Raw genomic sequence first — 20,768 nt, 5'->3', positions numbered from 1 at the left:
CTTAAGTTTGTAGGGATCTTGTTGCCTAAAACAGCGACAATTCACATCGTCATCATCACTGGGGGGAAAATGAACCCACATTGCCAGCACCAATGTCAAGCGAGTGTGACCCTGCACTAAAAAATGTTCTGTAATATTTTCCTTGTGATGTTTACATTATGAAACATTGCGAAGAATATTAATATGAATGTTGTAGAAGTTGCTTTATAGGGGCAAAAACAAGCCGAAAACGTCTTACATTCAGACTCTGTGAGCCGTGTTTATTAACTGACAGAATAACCTCGCAATGCGCTTGACAGAAAAAGCCGGCAATCAGAACAGTATAACATATAACAGAACACGTATATGATAAAGTGAATTATGTCGTCCTTGGAGAATGCACTACAAACCCTTAGTATAACAAAAACAATTTTTGGGCTGGAAGAAAAACCCGCGATGCATTGAAGCCGCGATAAACGAACCGCGAAGTAGCGAGGGATCACTGTATAGATATATGTTCTGGGTCTTTTTAATGTCACTATGTGACAGTCACTTTGTGGAAACATCTGGAAACAACGCTGGAGCTGCTACTATGTGAGAATGAAGCACTCAGCATCTTCGTGCCCAAAGTAGAGGCTACGATAGTAACCTTCTTCTCTATCTTCTCATCTGGTTGAAGGACGGTCAGCCTGGATGAGAGCGTAATAGACAGTGATTAATATGACAATTTATGAACAGATTAGTCTGCAGCAAACACACAAAAAATACAACTTCCTGCTACACTTATGAATCTAAAACCTAAGTTGGAATGTTGATGTGTCTCATTTCCAGTCAGACATACCTTACAACATTCCAATAACATTCCTGCCGTACTTTGAGCCCAAACTAGACTTGGAGTAGTACCAGAATGAAACTGATTGCATCATTTAGTGCAGGTTTCGTCTGAAAACAATTTCACAAATGTGCCTCAAATTTCACCTGGCCTCATGTTTGCCTTGCAACAAGCCGTAGCCTTCCACAGTGAGAACAGCGCTACCCAGAGGCTTGTTGAGCTGGTTGGTGAAAGAAACGATTGCAATGCACTCCTTCTTCATCTGGATTCTGTCCCCGCCTTCAACCTACACGGAAATCAGGGTGAGGAGGTTAGCTGGAACAAGTTGCGGTATGTCTTGTCACTGTAAATCAGTAAATAGATGACAGTCGAGTTCTCAGACATCATTTTCATTGTTCGTTACTCGTCAGTCAGCAGGACTGCACAAAACATTTCCATTGAACTGTGGAAGGGTGGAGCGTTCACTATCAAAGCTCAATTTTGGCAATGTAGGAAATCTTCTAATTGAAATAAACAGTTTTCCAAAATATTCAAAGTTATTGAGAAGCAACTGCATATTTGTGTTATTCTTAATAAACTACAAAATTGGTTGCTTGCAGACATTCGGACAAATAAATATTGTACTTCCTTCACCTTCCTTAGAGGAATTTGCTGTTGCAGAGTCCTGACTGAGTCTCAGAACAAAAAATGTTGCAGCATTTTCAATGCTGCCCACAGTTGTGCAAAAGGTTTGAGTCTGAATATTCGTTTCAGTAGTTCCATTCAAATTGATGATTTGAGCTTACAGATAAACACACAAAATCCTCCATCTCAAGATAGACGATTATGGTGGACCTTTGGATTTTTTTTGTTCTAAATCAACACACTATTCAAGTTTCATTTTTTTAATTAAACTACAGAAAACTACAAGATTCCAGGCAGCATCGATGTACTACTAAATCTGAGCGGGAAAGAGTACTACATGAGGTTGTAAACATGAAAAGCATATTTTTCAAGGAGACAGAATTAATTGCAGCGTCCATGCGTTCGTCCATGGTTGGTTGGTTGTTTTCGTCGCAACTACATATCCCGCCCCCAAACACATTGTTGCTTTGTCATTGGTCAGGTAACCTATGTGTACCTGTATGTTTATTTTTGGCGAGCTGAGGTTCAAGTCCTGTATAGCCAGGACCCTCTCTTTTGTCTTTAAGTCCTTAATGACCACCGCCACCTTCACAATGTCATCACCTGCCAGGAAAGCCTCATACTTAGAGGGCGGAATAGAATGGTGGCGTATCAAATCTGCAGAGACACAAAACAAAGCAAAACATGCAAACATTGTGCCAATGTTGGCTTTAATCAGTCACTGTGTCACTGGGACGGCTCACCTTCAAATGGCTGAATGCATACATCTTGGTGGCTCGCCCAGAAGCTTTTTTCTGGGCTGCTGTTGAATTTTTTTATCTGAGCGCTCAGGTGCTCCTTCAGGAGGCGTGCGCTGTTTGTTGGGTTTGTAACCGTCACTGTCAGGTTGATGCTCTTGCCGATAGTCGGCTCTCCATCTATGGTCAAGGTCACGTCCAAGCTGGACGTGTCTGCACAAGAACAAAGACAGTAAAAGGAAGACAGTTATGTATATTCATATTAGATCAAACATGTAACTTTAACTATCAGATCACATGTATGATATTTGTTGTAATGAATTTACATTGTTCAGTTAGCAATTTATACCAGGGATGGTCGACTGGCAGCCCATGTGTGAAGCCTTGATTAATTTTCAAATTTAATTTACTTTTTTTTTTTTTTTAACATTAACTAATGAACATTTAATACTTTTTATCATCAAAACAAATATGGGGAGTGGTGGGGAAAAACAGGGAAAATCCAAAATATGGAAAAAAAAAAAAGAAAGAAAAGAATTATTAACTACATTAACTATAGTATATTACCTTGTTTGGGAGGACGAGGCCCGGCAGAATGGGACCTGTATACTGTACAAAATAAGAGCGCTCAATTACACAGTGAAACAGCAACAAAAAAGAGGATGAATGTTTGGTTCACTTTTCAAAATTAGAACAAAAACTGACATAAAAAAAAAAAACACCTTCATTGTTTTAGCCCTAGCATGAATAATAATAATGTGAAATAGTGAAAACAGCAACATGCATTTCTGAAGCGGGGCAAACCTGAGCAAACAGACAGCCGACTGAACCAGGCCTCAAAGAAGAGTCAAATCTTACCAGCAGTGTATGTCAACTTACCAGGTCCGCCAAATGATTGCCTGCATAGGTCAGCAAATCCTTTAAATAAGAGTAGGCACAGGGTACAACAATTATAAAATAAGGTCCATTAAATGTTTAAAATGTGCAAAATTCTATCTAGGATAAAAAGTTTAATAAGTCATTCGCTTTGCACTGAGTAAAGAGGTTTCTTAGAATGATTAATAAAAAGAATAGACCACACCCACAATTGTCTAGAGTGGAAACAACAAAAGGTGGAGATGTCGACAGCCACTGACCTGAGTCTCCCCCTCTATATAATTGTTCTTCTGTAAACAAAATAAAAACAATTAAATAGCATGCTAATTGTACACTAATTTGCTCCTTCATAGAAATCTTCCTACTTTTCTGTCTTTTATAAGACTCCGTCAGATCCTCTGGCACATCTGAGCCGATGCTCTTGGTGAAGATTGAGCGTCCCACCCACTGAGTGTCCACCTTCTTCTCCACCACTTTACCAGACTGCACTATCATGCGTACGATGTCCGAATCAACAGAGGCATAAATGAAGGCAGTGTCATATGGGATGTCGAGGGAACGCCTCTGGATCGCGACCACAGGACAAGGACCACAGCGGTATATGCCTGCCGTGGGGACATGGTTATAACATTTCATTGGTAAATTGTACCAATTAAGTAATCCATTTATAGACATTTTAAAACATCTGCACACCTGCACTCTTTTCTTGCGGAGTTGGGTCCACAACCTGCCAGCCATTAAATTCGGCACCAATGTCTGACCTCCTCATCCAGCACTCTACCCACACATGGAAATTCCTGTGTGTGTACCAAGTTATAGGGCATACATGATTGGAATAGAAGTACAGATCTATTTAAGGGTGCTCCACAGGGGAGCGGCTTAGACCCACTTATTTTTATTCGGTGTACAGCATGGGTGCTCAAACTACGGCTTTTGGCGTGGGAAGTATTTGCTCCCCGACATCTTTCTTTACAATGACATACAACAACAGGTATTTATAAACATTTCACATAGCCCAGGGTGGTGGAGAGGCAGTATGAAAACCCACACCGCTCATGGGTGTGGGGCCCAGAAAATGAAGTCTAAAAAGTGCTTCCATATGTGTGGTTTCAGTTTGCATACAATACTTTTTCAAAATGAACAGATACCAACCAAATACTGTCTTTTGATATCCCAAGCCTCTGCCCGGTGGTCGAGTAAAACTCTTCAGTGATCAGGTTTCCATCACCATCGTGGGCTGCGTTAAACACTGTCACCACCCTGGATGGAATCCCCAGCACCCGCATTACTGGACATAAAAAAAAGCAGGACCAAACTAAAAATACAGTAGGTACTAACTTTTGCATGAACAAGAAGTAACGACAAAATAAAATATGAATGTAGCCCATTTAAAAAAGCACCTGTGCAGAGGACAGATGCAAAGACCCAGCACTGTCCATAACGCACAGGGTTGCCTTTGGCTGCCATCCATCGGAGAAGGATGTCCGCACTGCCACTCCACTCTGTCGGATTGACACCATTTTTGTAGCTGCCCTTCCACCTCCCCTCCAGAACACCCATGTCATCACTAGAGTTCACCTTGCAGAGGAACAAAAAGATGGAAGAGTAAAAAAAAAAAAAATGCAAGTTTGTGTGTGCGTTTATTTGCTAAAAAAAATCATACTTGGGTGAGGATTTTTGTGTCTCACCATAGCACAGATGATCCTGCTCAGGTAGGCTGGGTCTGCTCTTCGAACGTAGTCTTTGTGATTGTTGCTGAGGTGTTGTGGACTGACTTGCAGCATCTGAAGACATGCCTCAAGGACTCCAGGCTCATACTGTGCATACATAAACACTGATTGAGTCTAATAATTGCTGTCTCTGAATGGCTTTATCAGGAGTGTCAAAGTTTTTGTCATGGTTTGCTGGATTCGGCCTACCAACATTCAGTTGACGCCGGCAGGCTACATCATACATGTACCTGACTGAACGACCAAGGCTGCTTGCTAAAGTTGATGTCCGTGCCCATATAGATCATGCCATAATCATTCTTGACATACTCTTGTCGTTGTGCATCCAGTGGTATGTACACTGGGTCATCTTATAGGAGAGAAAACTGTACTCATTCCGCTGCATTGTGGCGACAATCGCAAGATGACTGCATGAGTCACAGCCCGAGACTCACCTTTGTGCCAAGGATTGCAGAGCAACACAAACCTTCCTGCGACGTAGCTGCTTTGCTCGTGTGCACCTGATATGTGGATCAGGAGTTGGTACTGCGCCACAGAGGATAGCACAGGAGCACAGATGTGGACAGTGACGACACGACGACCTATGTTGCCTGGGTAGATTCGTGCAGACCAGCTATGCCGATCAGACAACTTGTCTGAGAAGTGGACCAACATCTTTGCTGACATTTCACCTGTGACGATGGGAGGAAAAATGTAACCTTTGACCTTATAGTGATGCCAAGTACATAACCCGGCGAAGCCCTTGAGGACTTGTCTGCGATTAAGGGCTATATAAATAAATTTGACTTGAAAGAAAATAAACTTGTCACTATCATATACCCTCCCCCCCTGTTTTTTGGAATGTACAAACTCACCTAGCAAAACCTGCAGGACCAGACACTCTGTGTTTGGGTTCCACATCCGTCCATAAAACAGCAGAGTAACTTTGAATGGCTTCCCCCGCCGGACCACCAGGTATTTGTCGCTGAGCCCCTGGGTCTCATGAGAAATGTGGTTCTCCTGGATCTCAAAGTTGACCAATTTCAGGCGTCTTTGGCCTCTGGTTTGGCCTAAAATGCCAGTTAACAAGAAACTGATCAAATGTAATCTTATGTAATATAATATAATATAATATAATATAATATCATATCATATAATCGTTACATAAATAGATTGAGTGCCCTTATTACAGTTTTTCACAGTTGCTTGTCACGTGGCTCAAACTGTATTGTAACGTTGCTATAATTGTCTGCATTTTGGCATTAGTTCATTCATTACGAAATGGTTGGACAAGTTGTCAGCATATTTCAACACAACCAATTAAAGTTTTTTTTTTCTCAGGCAAGGCTTGGCTTTTTCCAAAGAAGAGAAATTAGTGACGCATTAGGTTAACTGATGATCTACCAGTTTTCTCTTGTGTATGATGTGAATTTCGGATCTTTTTTTAAATGGTAATTATATATATTTTTCATCTTCAATCTTTGAGTTAGGATTTGGCATCAAGGCAGTCATAATACAATAAAGTACAATCCAGTCATAAATGACAGCGGCCTCAAACAAAGCACACTTACCTGCCCTGATTTCAAGTTTTAATTATTGGTAATAAACATTTCACCCAATAAACAAACTAGCAAAAATAATCACTTGTTTGCTAAACAAATACAATTTTTTTAAAAAGGGAGCGAGTAGAAGAAAAACATTGAAATTACCTGCACAGATAAGTTTAAAATCGGACGTGTTGAATACGAATCTTGTTTTTTCAATATTTTTGTTTATAAACATTCAATATTTATTGTGTTGCTTTTTCAACATTTTTATCACAATTATTCAAATATCTAATTCAAACCTTATTTGGGGTTTAAAAGTTTGTTTTAATATTTTTTTTCATTCGTATGATGCACAAATACGTATTATATTTAAAACTAGTTAAGTCACCGACTGAAGAAAAATATGTAAAAGGTTTGTCTTTCGTTTTCATACTGCTTTTTGATTTATTGCACATTCATATCACCACGGTCGATCAATCTTTTTTTATTTACACACCTACGTGTTTACGTAGCACATTGTCTGGAATAAGTTAAAAGTTTGACTACGTGTGACAGGTTAAAATCCACCGCATTCTGTTTCGTGAAAGAATACAAAGGCTCAAGACCTAAATGCATCATTTGGTTGTCGGACAAATGCAACAAAATAGAATGCTTGCGGTGTGGCTTGCGGTGTGGCGCTTACCTGTTTGTGGCGTGGCCTCCATTCTCTGACTGACAGCCACAAGCACCAGGAGCGATAAGAAGACTCCGCCCACCTTTTAATAACGATCTCACGTTTCCTCCTTTCGTATCAGCACCTCAGCAAAAAATGAAGGAATAAATATGATGCTAATCCAAATTAAAACTCTATTTACAAAATAAATTGCATTTGTATTTATTCGCCACTAGGTAGCAGCACAACTCTGTTCAATAAGTTCCCCACTAAAAATGACATTTTACAAGGTGTACTAATGTTGGAATTCCAAAATACAGACACAATTCGGGTGGTATGCTGTGAAGCCGAATTATTCCTATCTCAAAGCAAAATTGTATTCCTAATCATTGCTAACATTATAAATGACATAAGACATGTAAGACCAAATAGTTTATTTTCTCAATTAAAAAAGATACAAAAGAGTAGGAAGTGTTTCATGACAAAAAATCTACTTCATGAGCAAACCAATGAAAAGAAGACCTAAAAAATATTTTGGCATTTCAGGATGGCATTTCAACTGTACTATTTAAAAGAATTCCCTAAAAAGCACTTTGAACCAGAATTGCAACCAAGACACAATCACTGTGATATAAATAAAGTTAGATTTTTAACAAAAACGTTCTCTTCACTTGGGCCAGAATAGCAGTTATTTTCAAAACAAGTAATTTTGAACACGTTTCAAAATGTTATTACTATACAAACTAATGCAGTCATCTTATAAGACGCAGAAGCCATACGTGTTGATTAAATCACCCCCACCAAACGAAAGAATTCATTACGTGATCATTGCACTCTCCATATTTTTGAATTTGTCATTTCTGCATTGAAAGCACAATTTTAGTTTAAGTGTTCCAATAAGTAGTAATATTAATCTACATTTTGTTTAACCTGTAAATGTATCCCCCAAATATTTCCCAAATCACTTTTTTTTTTTAAATAAATGGCTTTCCAAATACTTGAAAAAGCTACCTTCATCCATCATGAAAGGGAACAATAATGGCAAATTGGGTTTTTCAGAAAACTGATTTTTGCAGACATAACTGTGAATGAATGAATTTGTGAAAATAACCCTTACGAGGATAAAGCTGTTCAGATAATGGATGGATGAATGAACCCGTGAAAAATTAACAAAATTGACGCATCCAAACAAAACTACTGATAATGAAAGATGATTTAGTTCGGTGGTGGTCGACAACATACTTGCACATGTTAACAGCAGGTAAACTTTATACTTGCGCAACGTTAATGAGGAAAAACCTGCAGTTTTTAAAGATTTTTTCTTTCTTTTTTTTTAAAAGGACAGAGGCACCCTGAACACAGTTCACGTGCAGTGCTGAGGTTGATAAAACAGTTTGAAAATAAAGTGATGCAAGTGATGAGAATCAAAATTACAAACATGAGAAAACTTGCCATCACTAGCAAATGCACATATTAAAACGCTAATAAAGGCTCACGCAAAAATACTCAAAGAATCATTTGCATGGATCATTCGAAAAGTCCCTTCCTGCTAGCAAGACCTTCTTTAGAATCCCGTCAAATAAAAATAATAAATAACAAATTCAACGCTGTAATAAAAGATAACTTTTCGTCACACGTGTACACCCCCCCCCAATCGTTTAGGAAGGGAAACAAAGCATACATAAATTAGAAGAAAAATGTTTTGATGCAAAAATTGGTAGACATTTTGCAAAGTGGCCAAAGGCCAAGTAGAAAACACTTATCGCTGTCCATTCCCAGCAAAATCCATCATGTTGTACATTGACAAGTGTCCCAACATGTGACTATTGATCACTGAGCTCACAAGTTTTTCCTGTATCTGCACGATCACCACCTCAAGGCATCAAAATAAATTGACATATTTAAGCACAATTTCTGTTTGAAGAAAACAAAAACTCACACAGCCGCTCAGCATTTTGAGGACTCTTTGTTAACTCACCTTCCAAAATCATCCAACCTTTGCTCCACCAGCAAACGCAACCAGCACTGTTCCCATGAAACCCTGAAGATTGAGCTGGGCCAGGGTAAGGGTAAGCCTGGCTTGGCTCCAAACTCTCAAGTCACTTGCACGTGCCACCCAGCACATTAAAAACACTTCACAAAAACATACACACACGCACGCACAATTTAAATATAGCTAAATCCGAGCTAAAGTCCACACAGGAAGTGCTGTAAAATTTGGGGGGTTGGGGTTTCAATTAGAATCATTTCAAGCAACAATATTGCGCAAGTTGCTTGATTGTCCAAAGTACCTCAGCGGACCCTCGGAGCAGTCGCAAGCAACACTTGGAAGTTAGAAGGAAGGATTCGAGACACAATGAGAGGGGATAAATCTATTCATTAATTTCTCGAGAATGTATACTCAATTTATATGCAGCTTGTAGCCCTTCAAAATCAGATTTTTCTTTGTGCTCATGAAAAGTATGCTCCCCAATTTGCCAGTTGAGAAAAAGACTCAGCTACAGCTACAAAAATACGTTGACACACACGCCACAAAAACACAAGTGTGTAATATGCTAGTTGGTCATTAGCTCCGCCAAGAAATTACATCAAAACCACCACATTAATATACACTAATATATTTTTGTAGCATTAGACGTTAAATATCATATTGAAATGAAAGTACGTCCTTTTCACAACACCGTGACATCTAATCAAGCTGACAAATGTGGTTTTTTCTCTCTCCCCTAAACCTATGTACAATAAAATACACTCCCTTGATTTTAACAGGTTTTGTTTCTCCTGCAAAAGATTATTACGTTATTCTCGAGAAATTACGGTACCTATTACCGTGATTCTCAAAGTATGGTACGAGTACCACTAGTGGTACATGGAGTTTCTCTATAGCGTTACACAAAAAAAAAAAGTGAAATAATAGAATTCCAATTTACATTTATAACAAAGTACAATCAAATATTACAGCTATGCAATATCTTTTTTGAATCCAGTACTGTACTCATGTACAGTACTTTCCTTTTTTAAGTACAGTTTAGTTGTATTTAACTTACGTAAATAAACGCGCACTTTAGAACTAAAACCTCAGCCTCTCTAGTTTTTAGACTCCATTTTATCGTTGGCAATTATGGTGGGACTTGAAGAGCTTGGTGTAAAATTTTGAGATTCCCTGATCAGTACAAAAAGTCGTTGTTTTAGGAGAAAGTTTTGTGTGCGTGTGTGTCAGGCTGGTATTTTTACGAGTGGAAGATTTGCTTGATTTTAATGCAAATATTAAAAATGTAAATTAAATGTTATTTAAACAACTCACCTGCACCACACTTCAAACTTTTATAAGAGCAAACCAGTTCTCTTCTTAACAAAAGGTGGAACCTCCGAGGGTCCACTGTACAAGTCTGACTTTTCCCAGACCTAAAATCTCCCCAACCGCCCAACCCTTGTCTAACTCTCCCCCAAAACTTGTGACAAGTCACCAAAGTCACAGTCAAACAGTTCAGTGACGCCCAAGTCGTCCTCCAGGCCAAAGTGGTAGTCGGGGTTGTGAGGCGGAGACAAATTGATGAAACCGTCCAATGGGAGAGGAAGGCCCTCTCCGTGGAGGAAGTCCGTGGAGAAGTCAAAGTCTGCCATGTCCCCCAGGCCTGAGAATGGGTCGCTGTTCATAAGGGATTCTGCCACAGAAAAGGAAAACAATGAAAAAACCAGTGTAAAACAAAAGTGGTGGAAAAAAAAACATTTGACACTGACTTAAAACATTGCCTGCAGTTAAAAGAATTAGAATTGGTGTCCACCAATTGCCCTAAAATTCGCAAGCAAAAAATATTACATCTAGAATTTGTGGTTCGATTTCTTGACAAATTGTACCAATGTGTCAGACAAATCCTATCAGAACTGTGTGATAACTTCAATTTGACATTTGGTAAGTATTTTTTTTTCCCGTAATATTTCAACCTTAAGTTGTTAAACTTAAAATTCAAGTGTTTTCAACATTGATCTAAAATGAAAAAGTGACGTGCACTACTTCCTCCAGCAACGTGACTGAAAACAGAGGCGCTGGTTTACACGCACCTGTTTCCGCACCCAACAACAGCGCCGAGGATTCTGGCTGAGAAGCTGCTGTTAGCGTGGACGACGTGGACACAGGGGATGACAAAGCCACTTCCAGAGCTACGGAGCTTCTGTCTTTGCCGGGCGTCGAGCGGCTGGCTCGTGCGTGCGGCGGGGGGTCACAGCTCGTTTTTGAGGGACTGCTTTCCGTCACGGGGCTGCAAACCCCGGAGCTGTCGTCCGGGCAGAGGAAGACGTCAATGGCGCCTCGCGTGCTCTTCAGCGACACCTGGTAACCCTGAAAGTGGCATAAGGAAGGTGAAATTTGGCTGATGTGAATTTTGATGAACATTTCGGCCGTCTACCTCGCTGGGGTCTGAGACTTGCATCTGGGTTTCTGGTGGAGCTCGGATCACCATGACTAACTGGTCGGGCGTATCGAACGACGTCCTCAAATCCTGGCAGCGCACATAGCCCAGCGTGACGGAGAAGCGTTAAGGACCACGATGCTCAGAGGACTCATGCTCATGCTGCATTCGAGGAAGGTGGGAATATTGTGAATAGTCAAAAGGATATCTTTTGTTCTGTGGCTCCTCTGTGAGTAGTCGGAGCTGAAGATTGCATTTGGAGATGAGCTTATCCAGCTGCTCCTCAGCTGCAGACAGGTCGCACACTTCCTTCCGCAGCTCCTGATGGAGGGCGACTGACTCCCCGTCGACACGGTTCCCGCTGTGAAGGACGAGCAAGCACGGGTTCTTCGGTTTAAGCCCACCCTTTGGCTATGTTAGTCAGCCGCACACATTTTGGACTCACAGCCACTGGATGTGGTTCTTGGACTTTTTGGAAATGAGCTGGATCCCTTCCAATACATTGGTGATATCATAGATGCGCCGCTTCTGCACATCCAGGACCTGCGAGGCCCAATTCAGGTCCACCACGCCGTCAGCTGACTGGGACAGGAGGTCCAGAAAGCGCTTGGTGGTCAGGTTCAAGGACGTGTCATAGCGAGACTTTTCCGTAACGGTTCGAGGAACTGGGAGGAGAAAGAGCACAAAACATCACCATGTTGACTCTGCAGACCATCTCATAACTCACCTCAAATACTTTTAATTCACCGTTTGTGGCATACGAGTTAAGCAGCAAAATTCACCCATATTTATCCATCTCAGGGGGGCAGCCAGTGTGTGGGTGTGTGTTTATACCTCTGGGAGGGGCAGGTGTGGAGGGTGGCACACGGCCTGAAGATGGCCGGGACGTACTAACATACTGATGGTCGCTGTCCAGGTCCAACTTCCTCTTAACCTGAGGAAATGCAAAAAAGGAAAATAAGGTGAGGATGAGGAGAAGGGAAATGGACTGGTTGCTAGTCAATCATACGTTGGAACAGTGTTTTCAGTGAAAAAAAAATAACAGAAATTGCTATTAACAGTGGGAATGTACCGTGATGAGCTTAATGATAGTTCATTCATATATAGTATATATAAGTCCATGAGCACATAACATATGGCAAACAAGCATTCACAGTCGCAACTACGCAAGATTTCATGCAAGTTGAGAGGTACCTTAACTCACAAGTGTCTAAACGTCTGAGGCTTTGGCATTTTTTCATGAGCCAAAATTTTAGACAGTGGTGATCTTAAGATATACAGACTGAAGTAGTAAAAGAATGGAGCAACTAAAGGTATCGGTCCTGCATATTCATGATGTAATATAATAAGTTTCACTGGGCAAGTGTCTTTAAGGTGAGACCCTGTGTGATACTGTCACATATGAGCAAGAAGAGCCATTTTGGTCCGATATCGGTTTATGACAAATGTTTAGATTTGCGAATGTGAAACTCTCGAGCTTAACTTGCTATTGGAAACTTAACGGAAACTTTTGAGAAAATTCTCCACACTTTTGCAATGTGACAAAACACCAAAAGGGATTCCGGCCATGCCCACAAGTCCTCACCGATGGTTTTCCCAGTGCTGGCCTTCTCTTCTCTTGGAAGGCCACATCAGCAGTTCCCTGTGGTGTAGCAAACAGCAGGATTTCTCCCGTGCTGGAGGGGGCGGCATCCAGGTGGAGACCCTCATTGCTGGGGCTGGTAATGATGACTATCTGGTGGTCCTGACCCAGACCGACACCATCGGGGTTGAGCAAAGTCTCGAAGTCAGCCAATAGATCCTCAGACGTGCGGCCTGTTATCAGAGTCTCTGACATGGCAGGGGTCTCTCACAGTTTGCAATGTCACAACGAGATGCACTCTGACTTCTCAAGTGCTCCACTCTGACTTTTCAAGTGCTCCACTCTTATCAGTGACTAAGAAGCCACGTGATGATCGTTTGCCTTCAAGTGTTCTTGAGCAACTTGTGGATAGATTTTCAAGAAGTTCCTCATGAATCTATGACACCCAAATTGTAATCCCACTTCGAGTGAAACAGCAAAGACGGGATGCCCAAACAAATGTATTTACAATAGAATAATGCCAGACACGTACCAGCTCGGGAAGCCAGGTGTGGCGTTTAAGCACACAAAGAAGTCGAGACTCAAAAGAGCAGATGGATAGCGAGCTAGCATGCTAATCTTTTGTTTTCACCTGCGGTTGTCAGCACGAGACCAGGCCCCGTCAACAAGCATGCTAACGAGGAGCTAGCCGCTTCTAGAGACGACGCGAGTTGCACGAATTCGAGGACAAAGTCGCCGTTTGCGTCTGGAGAGCAAGAATGCAACACCGGAAACGACATCAAATTGAATGAAATGTCGTGTGAAACTTTGCGGCAGTTTTACAGGAAGGGTTGAGAGCACTCTGCAACACCGATTAGACAGTTGCTTCACCTTCACCAAAATGTTTCCGTTATGTTCGGACGATTTTAAGTAAATGTACCTTGTGAAACATTAATAAATGAAGTTCTATTCTGGATCATGCAGTAAGTCATATTAGCATGCTAGCACCAATCGCCCTCGGTTTGTTGGGGCATGCGAGAAGCTTTCTGACTAAAGTGCAGATTTAAAAAAAAAGAAAAAAAAAAGAAAATAAAGCGTCCCGTAAATTCACAGATCAGCTAAATCAGCATCTGCTAATGCACATGAAGCTCACAGCGGGTGCGATCCATTCTTATAAGCGTCTTCGCTGCCCGGTGTTTGTCCGTAATTGTTGTTATTGTCCCAGCTGATCGAGATCCAAACAAGGATGGGACACTTTTCGCGCGAAATCTTTTTTGCCGCGAAATCGACACGTGCGCCTGTCTGGGGCCTCTCATTGGTCGAGAAAACGAGTTCCCCGCTCGACGAATTGAGCGTGCCCTGATTGGTGGATTTTGTTGTCAGTCATTTTATCGATCGCAAATTTGTCGATACAAATACGCATTTAAATGTCATCCAGTCCAGTGGCATTTACACTTAACCATCGTAAATTGACATGAATGTACGCTTCAAAAATACATGGACAACATCTCTGGAGTTATTTTGCATTCACGCCTCTATTGTGATATTTTCGGTTTCATTTTTAAAAATGAAATTAATAAACGGAAAATATTGTACTACAACAATGTTTACAGTATTACTTAGTTGTTACTTAAATTTAATCGTCAAATATTCACATGCTAGTCCGTAGTTCCCAACATTAGTTCTAGTGCTACACACATTTGACAGCTGGGAGGAGCGCATTCAATCCAACAGACTCTACTAGTCAAATGCCGAACGCCCAGTCGTGGAAATGCAAGATGGCGCAGGCTATATTTGAGGTGCTCGAAGGTAAGAATAATGTGTTAATATCATGCCACTATAACCTTAAGGGCTCGGTGGTGCATTTAAAATCAATGTGATTTATCGGCACAATTCTATAATGTATAATACCCAACACAAATGAATATTTGGCTCGTGTTTTTGTCACGACACCACGTATAATTTAGTTCAAAAAGGATAAACGGGCTCCTAGGTAATGCATAAATTGAATGTCAGATGAGATGCTTCCACGAAATCATATTTCAAATGATACATCACGTGCAATTCTGTAGGTCTACCTATTTTATCGTGGTGTGTTATTACCTGTCTATGGTTTTAGCCATTGGATTATGTACAGTAAGGCATACAATTTGATTCAAAATTACACGTCGCGCCTGGTGGAGAAGCAGATTGTCATTCACAAGACTTATTTTTCAATGATGCACCAATGCATGTAATCCAATGAACAGGATTGACATTTCTCTCCAGGCATGGACAATCAGACAGTCCTGGCGGTCCAGTCATTGCTGGATGGTCAAGGGGGTGTTCCTGACCCAAATAACCAAAACGTCTCTGGGACGCCAGCTATCCAGTCCATGGGTTCGTAAATGGATGCTTGCATACGTACAATTTTCTGTTTCACTGTACACACATCTATTTTTTCCCCATAGATGACGAAGATGTATTCTTGTGCGGAAAATGTAAGAAGCAATTTAATTCCCTGCCAGCCTTCATGGCACACAAACGTGAGCAGTGCGGGTCGAATGCCCCTTCCTTGTCGACTGTGTCCTTGGCCTCCACCAATGCCTACACATCGGTTCCTTCCATCACATCAGGACCTAATGCCAACAGGCAGGTGAGAAGACAGCGTCAATCAAAGGGAAAATCATACATGATGCAAATTACTTCTGTCGCACTAAAGTCCCAACTTTTTCTCACGATATTTCAACGTCTCATAAATACAATTGTATTAATCGTAATGCCATGGCTATGTTCTGACAGAATTAATTTTGTGGGTCCCAAATATAAATAAGGTTATGGCACGGTTGGGAAGCATAGAAATGGAATGCTGCTTCACTTTGTTTTGGTAATTAAAGCTTCCCTGGTGGAGGTGTTTCTGGACCTTATCTCACGTAACTAAAATTTGTGTGTGTTATCTTTATCCTGCAGGTGTCCACCTACATCGCAGTGCCACCCTCCCCTCTAACACACACGCTGGTTCAAGGCAACGTGCTGGTCAGTGATGACATTCTTATGTCTGCCATCTCAGCTTTCACCTCCATTGACCAGCCAATGACTGCTATGCAGACACCCATACAGGTAGCACAATTTACATCACATTTGACTAAATGAGAACCGTTTTACTTTAACTCCTTTATCGTTTGCCTTTCCAGAGTAACCCAGGCATGCATACAACTGGCGTATCATACCTTCAGCACCACCACCCTCACCATCCCCAACATCAGCCCACTCACACACTTCCTCAGAGCCAGACGCCAGCCCACCCGCTGCCAGCAGGACAACCTGGCCAGCAGCCTCTTGTATCTTCACACGTCCCCACCAGCCATGGCAACTCAGTAGTTCAGGTCTACAGCACACTGCCCCACATGGTCGGTGGCGGTAATGCAGAGATTCACCCGCTGGGTCTGCATCCATTCCATCCTGTACAAGTGAGTAGAGAACAATGGCTTGAGAAGTGTTTTGTGGGTTCACATGGGGTAACTGTACACTGTGAATAAATTATTGAATTGTGAACCACAAATATGCTAGGGTTTACTGTAGTCCAATACAAGAGCCATATCAAAAGTGTTCACTTTGAAGGAGATTTTCCAGTGTATGATTTGTTATCATGACACTGTTATATATGGCATAGGTGCCCAGCCAGTGTGAGGAGAGTCAGTCTTTCACCACGCCTCCTGTCTACAGTCCGGGAAAGCTGGGCATCAAAACCAAGACGTGTAGCATTACCACCAACATAAGCTGAGCTGGGCGAGTTTGAAAAACTCATTGGCCCAAAACGGCCTCGAAGTAGCAAAAAAGGCTCAGATGGAGTCATAGGTATGTATGCGTATGGTTCCTATGTATGCAGCTTCATTTTAGAACGGAGCCAGCACTGGTACACCAATAGATCAGGATTATAGAATTGTGATTTAAAACAACATCATTGTTTATTGCTACTGATGTCTCCTTCAAAAAATCTGGTGGTATCACATTTTGTACTTTAACTATTTGTGCCACCTGTCATTCAGTGGGAAAAGAAGGTGATTTGAGGTACAGGTATTATTTTTGGACGACGCACCAGCCCTTATTTGCGGTGATGTGTCTTTGAGCAGAGGCCACTTTTTGAGGCATACGCTTTCGACTACTGCCACTGATGCTACACCAAATAACTTCAAACAAACACATTGCATAAAAGTGAGGGTGAACGATGCATGTTCGAGTGTGAAGTTTGTTCCTTTTGATTTTCCTCAACAGAGTCGCTGAAATCCAAGGCCCAAAGCTGAAGTGTAATTTCTGCGACAAAATCTTCTCCAAAAATTTTGATCTTCAGCAGCACATTAGGAGGTGAAGTACTCATTTAAAGACGTACTCGCTCTTATTACAGAAAGAGCTCACTTCCTCACAACTTTGCCATACTTTTTTTTCCCCCCTCAGTCATACAGGAGAGAAACCATTTCAGTGCATCGTGTGCGGCCGAGCCTTTGCCCAAAAGTCCAATGTGAAGAAACACATGCAGACACACAAGGTCCTCAGTGATTTGTCAGTACTCTTCTGCATTGTTGTAACCTGCAGTGGGTTCTAAAACTGCACTTTATATGTTGGTCATTTCCTGAAAGCAATACAATCCAACACAGACTTCGTAAAGATACCATCCCTCTCTTGTCATTAAGGTGTGGCCTATGGGTGTGGCCAGCACAGTGTCAAGGCTGCCTATCACCGTAAAGGTGGTGCCGGTGGCAGCCAACGAGGAGGAGGAGGAGGAGGAGGAGGAAGCCGGTGGGGACCAGCAGCGGCAATGTGAACTGGAGGAGGCGGACACCCAAAACCAGATGTCTCAGGAAGACGACGCAGCCACAATGGGTACATTAAACCGCTTTAATGCAGGCATTCACTTATATTTTGCGTCATGTCAACTCGAGTGTCATTCACAACTACAATATGTTCATCTGCAATAAAGTAAGGAGGAGAAAGTAAAAATGAATCTGGAAGATACTCGATTATAGATACCTGAAAAAAAAATCTACTTATGGAGAGTAACAAAGTATTTTTGAACTTCATTACTTCCCACTACAATGCCCATAAATGACAGGTTTGGCTACAGACAACTTCAGGGGAAGCAGAAGACAATCGTGCCAGAGGCCCAGGCTGCCTGGAGGCCGCTTGTGGAGACTCTGTGCCCTCTCAGCCTCAGAATCAAGACGGTCCAGGTCAGACCAAACAGATTGTGGTGGTCGACAGCTCTACCAGTGCCAGTTCTGCTCGAATAAGTTCAAGACCTACTTCCAGCTGAAAGTCCCCACATGACCCAACACAAGGGGGAGCAGGTGAGCTAAGGCCAATGATGTGGTTCTTATTTACTGTGAGGTGTCATCAATTGTAGCAAACATATGTATGAAATGTACACGTCAAGATCCATAATTAGGCTGCTTCCTCTGTCAGGTTTACAAATGTGTGCTCAAGTCCCTGCTCCCAGACCTTCCAGAAAATGGATCAGTTCTTGGAGCACATCAGGACTCACCAGGAAAGCTGACCTACCGCTGTCACCTCTGCAGCAAGGAGTTCCCCTCTTTGTTTGAACTGGGAGTCCACCAGTACTCCCCACTGCTTCAGCCCACAGCAGAACCCACGCAAGGAAACCACATTCTACAGGTTGGTGGACCTTCATGTAGCACTGTGCCTGCAACTGCTCTCTGGGTCATCTGCCCGTTTCTAGTTCATTGCACATGTCTGCAAGCACTAATGACTTCAACAAAAGCGAATTTGTTTTAACACATGCGGATTTGTCCACAGAGTACAATATTTCATATTTATGATTGGCAGGGTGAGGGTTTCATTACGTAAATGTGGTTGTAACGCAACCTCCAATTAGAATCTCAGTCACTCTGAATCATTCACAGGTGGTAAATAGTTGAAGCGTTGGCAGGGGTCAGCTTTTATGAGCGTTTTCTGTTGTCTTCAGGTGTGTGAAATGTCAAAGCAGATATTCCACCCAAGAAGCTCTAGAGCAACACCTTCTGACCGCTACACACAACTTTCCATGCCCACACTGTCAAAAGGTACCACACACACACACAGAGGAAGCGTGATGCCTAATAATGATGAAATATTTAATAATAATGAAAAATAATAGATGTTACTACTATATAGTTGTAAGATAATTATTTTTTCCAGTAAAGAGAGAAATAGCTTACCTAGCTGGCAGTTTCTGCTGTCATTCCAGCTTTCATCAGAGCGGTCACAATTTGTTTCCTTGCGTGACGCGTCTGAAAGCAGTTGATCGGGTTAGGAAAACCTTCAAAGTAAGCACTGCACTCCTCAGGTGTTCCCGTGCGAAAGGTACTTCAGACGCCACCTCCCCACTCATGGGGTTGGAGGGAGGTTCAAGTGTCACATCTGCAAGAAAGTCTTCAAGACAGAACACTACCTCAAACTTCACACAAGGATTCACTCAGGTGTGTAAGACGTCCTAAGATGGAATACTGTCATCGACTCGCTACGGAACGTAGATCACGATCACTTTGAGAGAATTTGTGACTGCCAGTAGGGGGCTGAGTAGGTTGTGACTACTGGACTGTTCGGAAAAGTGAAACTAGGGACTAAATGTTGGCTACGAATTTGAGTTAGATACACGTTCCTCCATTTTTCAGGGGAAAAGCCATATAAATGCTCCGTGTGTGAAGCCACTTTCAACAGGAAAGACAAAGTCAAGCGCCACATGCTCATTCATGAACCCTTCAAAAAATACAAGTGTCCTTTCAGGTAAGGGGGCAAAAGTCAAAATGTAAAGTACCTATAGATTTCTTTTGTTTTTTTATCACTGCCTTCATCTCGCTTTTTCCCCCCCCCCCCCAATTAGGACTCATGTAGGCTGCACCAAAGAATTCAACAGACCGGATAAGCTAAAGGCACATATTCTTTCACATTCAGGTCAGTAGTTTGTCCACTTCATGAATTTAACGCTTACTACACGCCCGTACTTTGATATAGATTTTACTGGATTGAATATGAAATTCATATTGGAAAGAAAATTTGAAACCAACACATACTCTGGTACCTATTGATGGGAACATTCATTTAAATTAGATGTCAATTACAAGCTTGGTCCAGAACAAATTAAACTCCCAACTCAAGGTACCCTTGCACTTTAAATGTTCTTCTTGTTGGTCCAAATTGTAACATAAAAGACAAACCAATAACAGTTTTTTGCTCTGGCAATACTTTCCACAGTGAGATAATTCACATCCCGGTGATGTCTCCACCTGTGTTTTTACCTCCAGGCATCAAGCCCTTCAAGTGTCTGTTCTGTCAGAAGGCGTTCAGTCGCAGGGCTCACATGCTCGAGCACCAGCAGTCGCACACTGACAATTATCGCTTCCGGTGCTCCGCCTGCAACAAAGGCTTCTCCAGACAGAGTTACTATAGAGATCACAAATGTTCAGGAGCTGGGAACGGAAAGAGACACGACAGCGAGAGCGCAGAGGAAGATGTGGAGCTGGACAGAGGGAACGAGCAAGTTGGGAGTAGCTGTGACCGTCTTACAAGGAGGTTAAGGACCAGCAGACATGAGTCGAGGGAAGGTGACAACCCGGAAGAGGTGGGAACCGACGCAGATGAGGGAGAACAGAACTCAACAAATGAAGGCGGTCAAGCTACATCGGCTGTGGCCGCCAGTGAAGTTGACGGACTTGAAGGGGATGCATCACAGTAGAGAACTCATGAACTCATTGAATGCTATGTTTGTGGATTTAAGGATGAATGAGTAAATGTTCATGGATGTGCAATAAGTATTTTGTTTTATATTAAAACATGATTAAACATAAACTTAGAAGTGGTAGTTCTTTT

The 20,768-nt window shown here is 42.0% G+C and overlaps 3 protein-coding genes across 4 annotated transcripts; 1 reads left to right on the top strand and 2 right to left on the bottom strand.

The window, feature by feature from the left end:
* Positions 1-237: 237 nt before the first annotated feature.
* Positions 238-7,095, bottom strand: LOC119117527 (protein-glutamine gamma-glutamyltransferase 5-like). Of its 2 annotated transcripts, none has more exons than XM_037243858.1 (16): positions 6,987-7,095; positions 5,633-5,827; positions 5,213-5,449; positions 5,009-5,127; positions 4,737-4,865; positions 4,449-4,626; positions 4,201-4,336; positions 3,742-3,845; positions 3,414-3,653; positions 3,309-3,338; positions 3,031-3,090; positions 2,740-2,781; positions 2,179-2,385; positions 1,932-2,092; positions 958-1,097; positions 238-668 (listed from the first exon to the last, which is right to left on the bottom strand). In XM_037243858.1, exons 1-16 carry the CDS (start codon positions 7,006-7,008, stop codon positions 518-520), a joined length of 2,151 nt encoding a protein of 716 aa, XP_037099753.1. In that variant the 5' UTR covers positions 7,009-7,095; the 3' UTR covers positions 238-517. The 2 variants fall into 2 exon arrangements, with proteins under 2 accessions (XP_037099753.1, XP_037099763.1); XM_037243868.1 differs by having other exon boundaries at positions 3,052-3,090.
* A 280-nt stretch (positions 7,096-7,375) lies between these two features.
* e2f1 (E2F transcription factor 1) lies at positions 7,376-14,309 on the bottom strand. Its single transcript, XM_037270582.1, has 7 exons — positions 12,951-14,309; positions 12,200-12,299; positions 11,811-12,030; positions 11,574-11,726; positions 11,363-11,477; positions 11,019-11,295; positions 7,376-10,621 (listed from the first exon to the last, which is right to left on the bottom strand). Exons 1-7 carry the CDS (start codon positions 13,200-13,202, stop codon positions 10,392-10,394), a joined length of 1,347 nt encoding a protein of 448 aa, XP_037126477.1. The 5' UTR covers positions 13,203-14,309; the 3' UTR covers positions 7,376-10,391.
* A 350-nt stretch (positions 14,310-14,659) lies between these two features.
* On the top strand, positions 14,660-20,751 carry znf341 (zinc finger protein 341). The gene is given in 22 exon segments (XM_037270594.1): positions 14,660-14,735; positions 15,195-15,305; positions 15,377-15,561; positions 15,876-16,025; positions 16,100-16,375; positions 16,579-16,683; positions 16,685-16,767; positions 17,181-17,270; positions 17,361-17,451; positions 17,597-17,786; positions 18,038-18,163; positions 18,166-18,218; positions 18,221-18,250; positions 18,366-18,389; positions 18,391-18,448; positions 18,451-18,524; positions 18,526-18,575; positions 18,886-18,982; positions 19,246-19,378; positions 19,574-19,685; positions 19,783-19,853; positions 20,204-20,751. Coding segments are annotated over 22 exon segments (2,601 nt in total). The 5' UTR covers positions 14,660-14,674; the 3' UTR covers positions 20,635-20,751.
* The last annotated feature ends 17 nt before the right edge of the window (positions 20,752-20,768 follow it).

Source organism: Syngnathus acus, chromosome 2 (assembly GCF_901709675.1).
Source record: "Syngnathus acus chromosome 2, fSynAcu1.2, whole genome shotgun sequence".
Lineage (NCBI taxonomy): Eukaryota > Metazoa > Chordata > Actinopteri > Syngnathiformes > Syngnathidae > Syngnathus > Syngnathus acus.
Note: the sequence above shows the minus strand (reverse complement) of the source record. Positions and strands in the feature narration are given on the sequence as shown.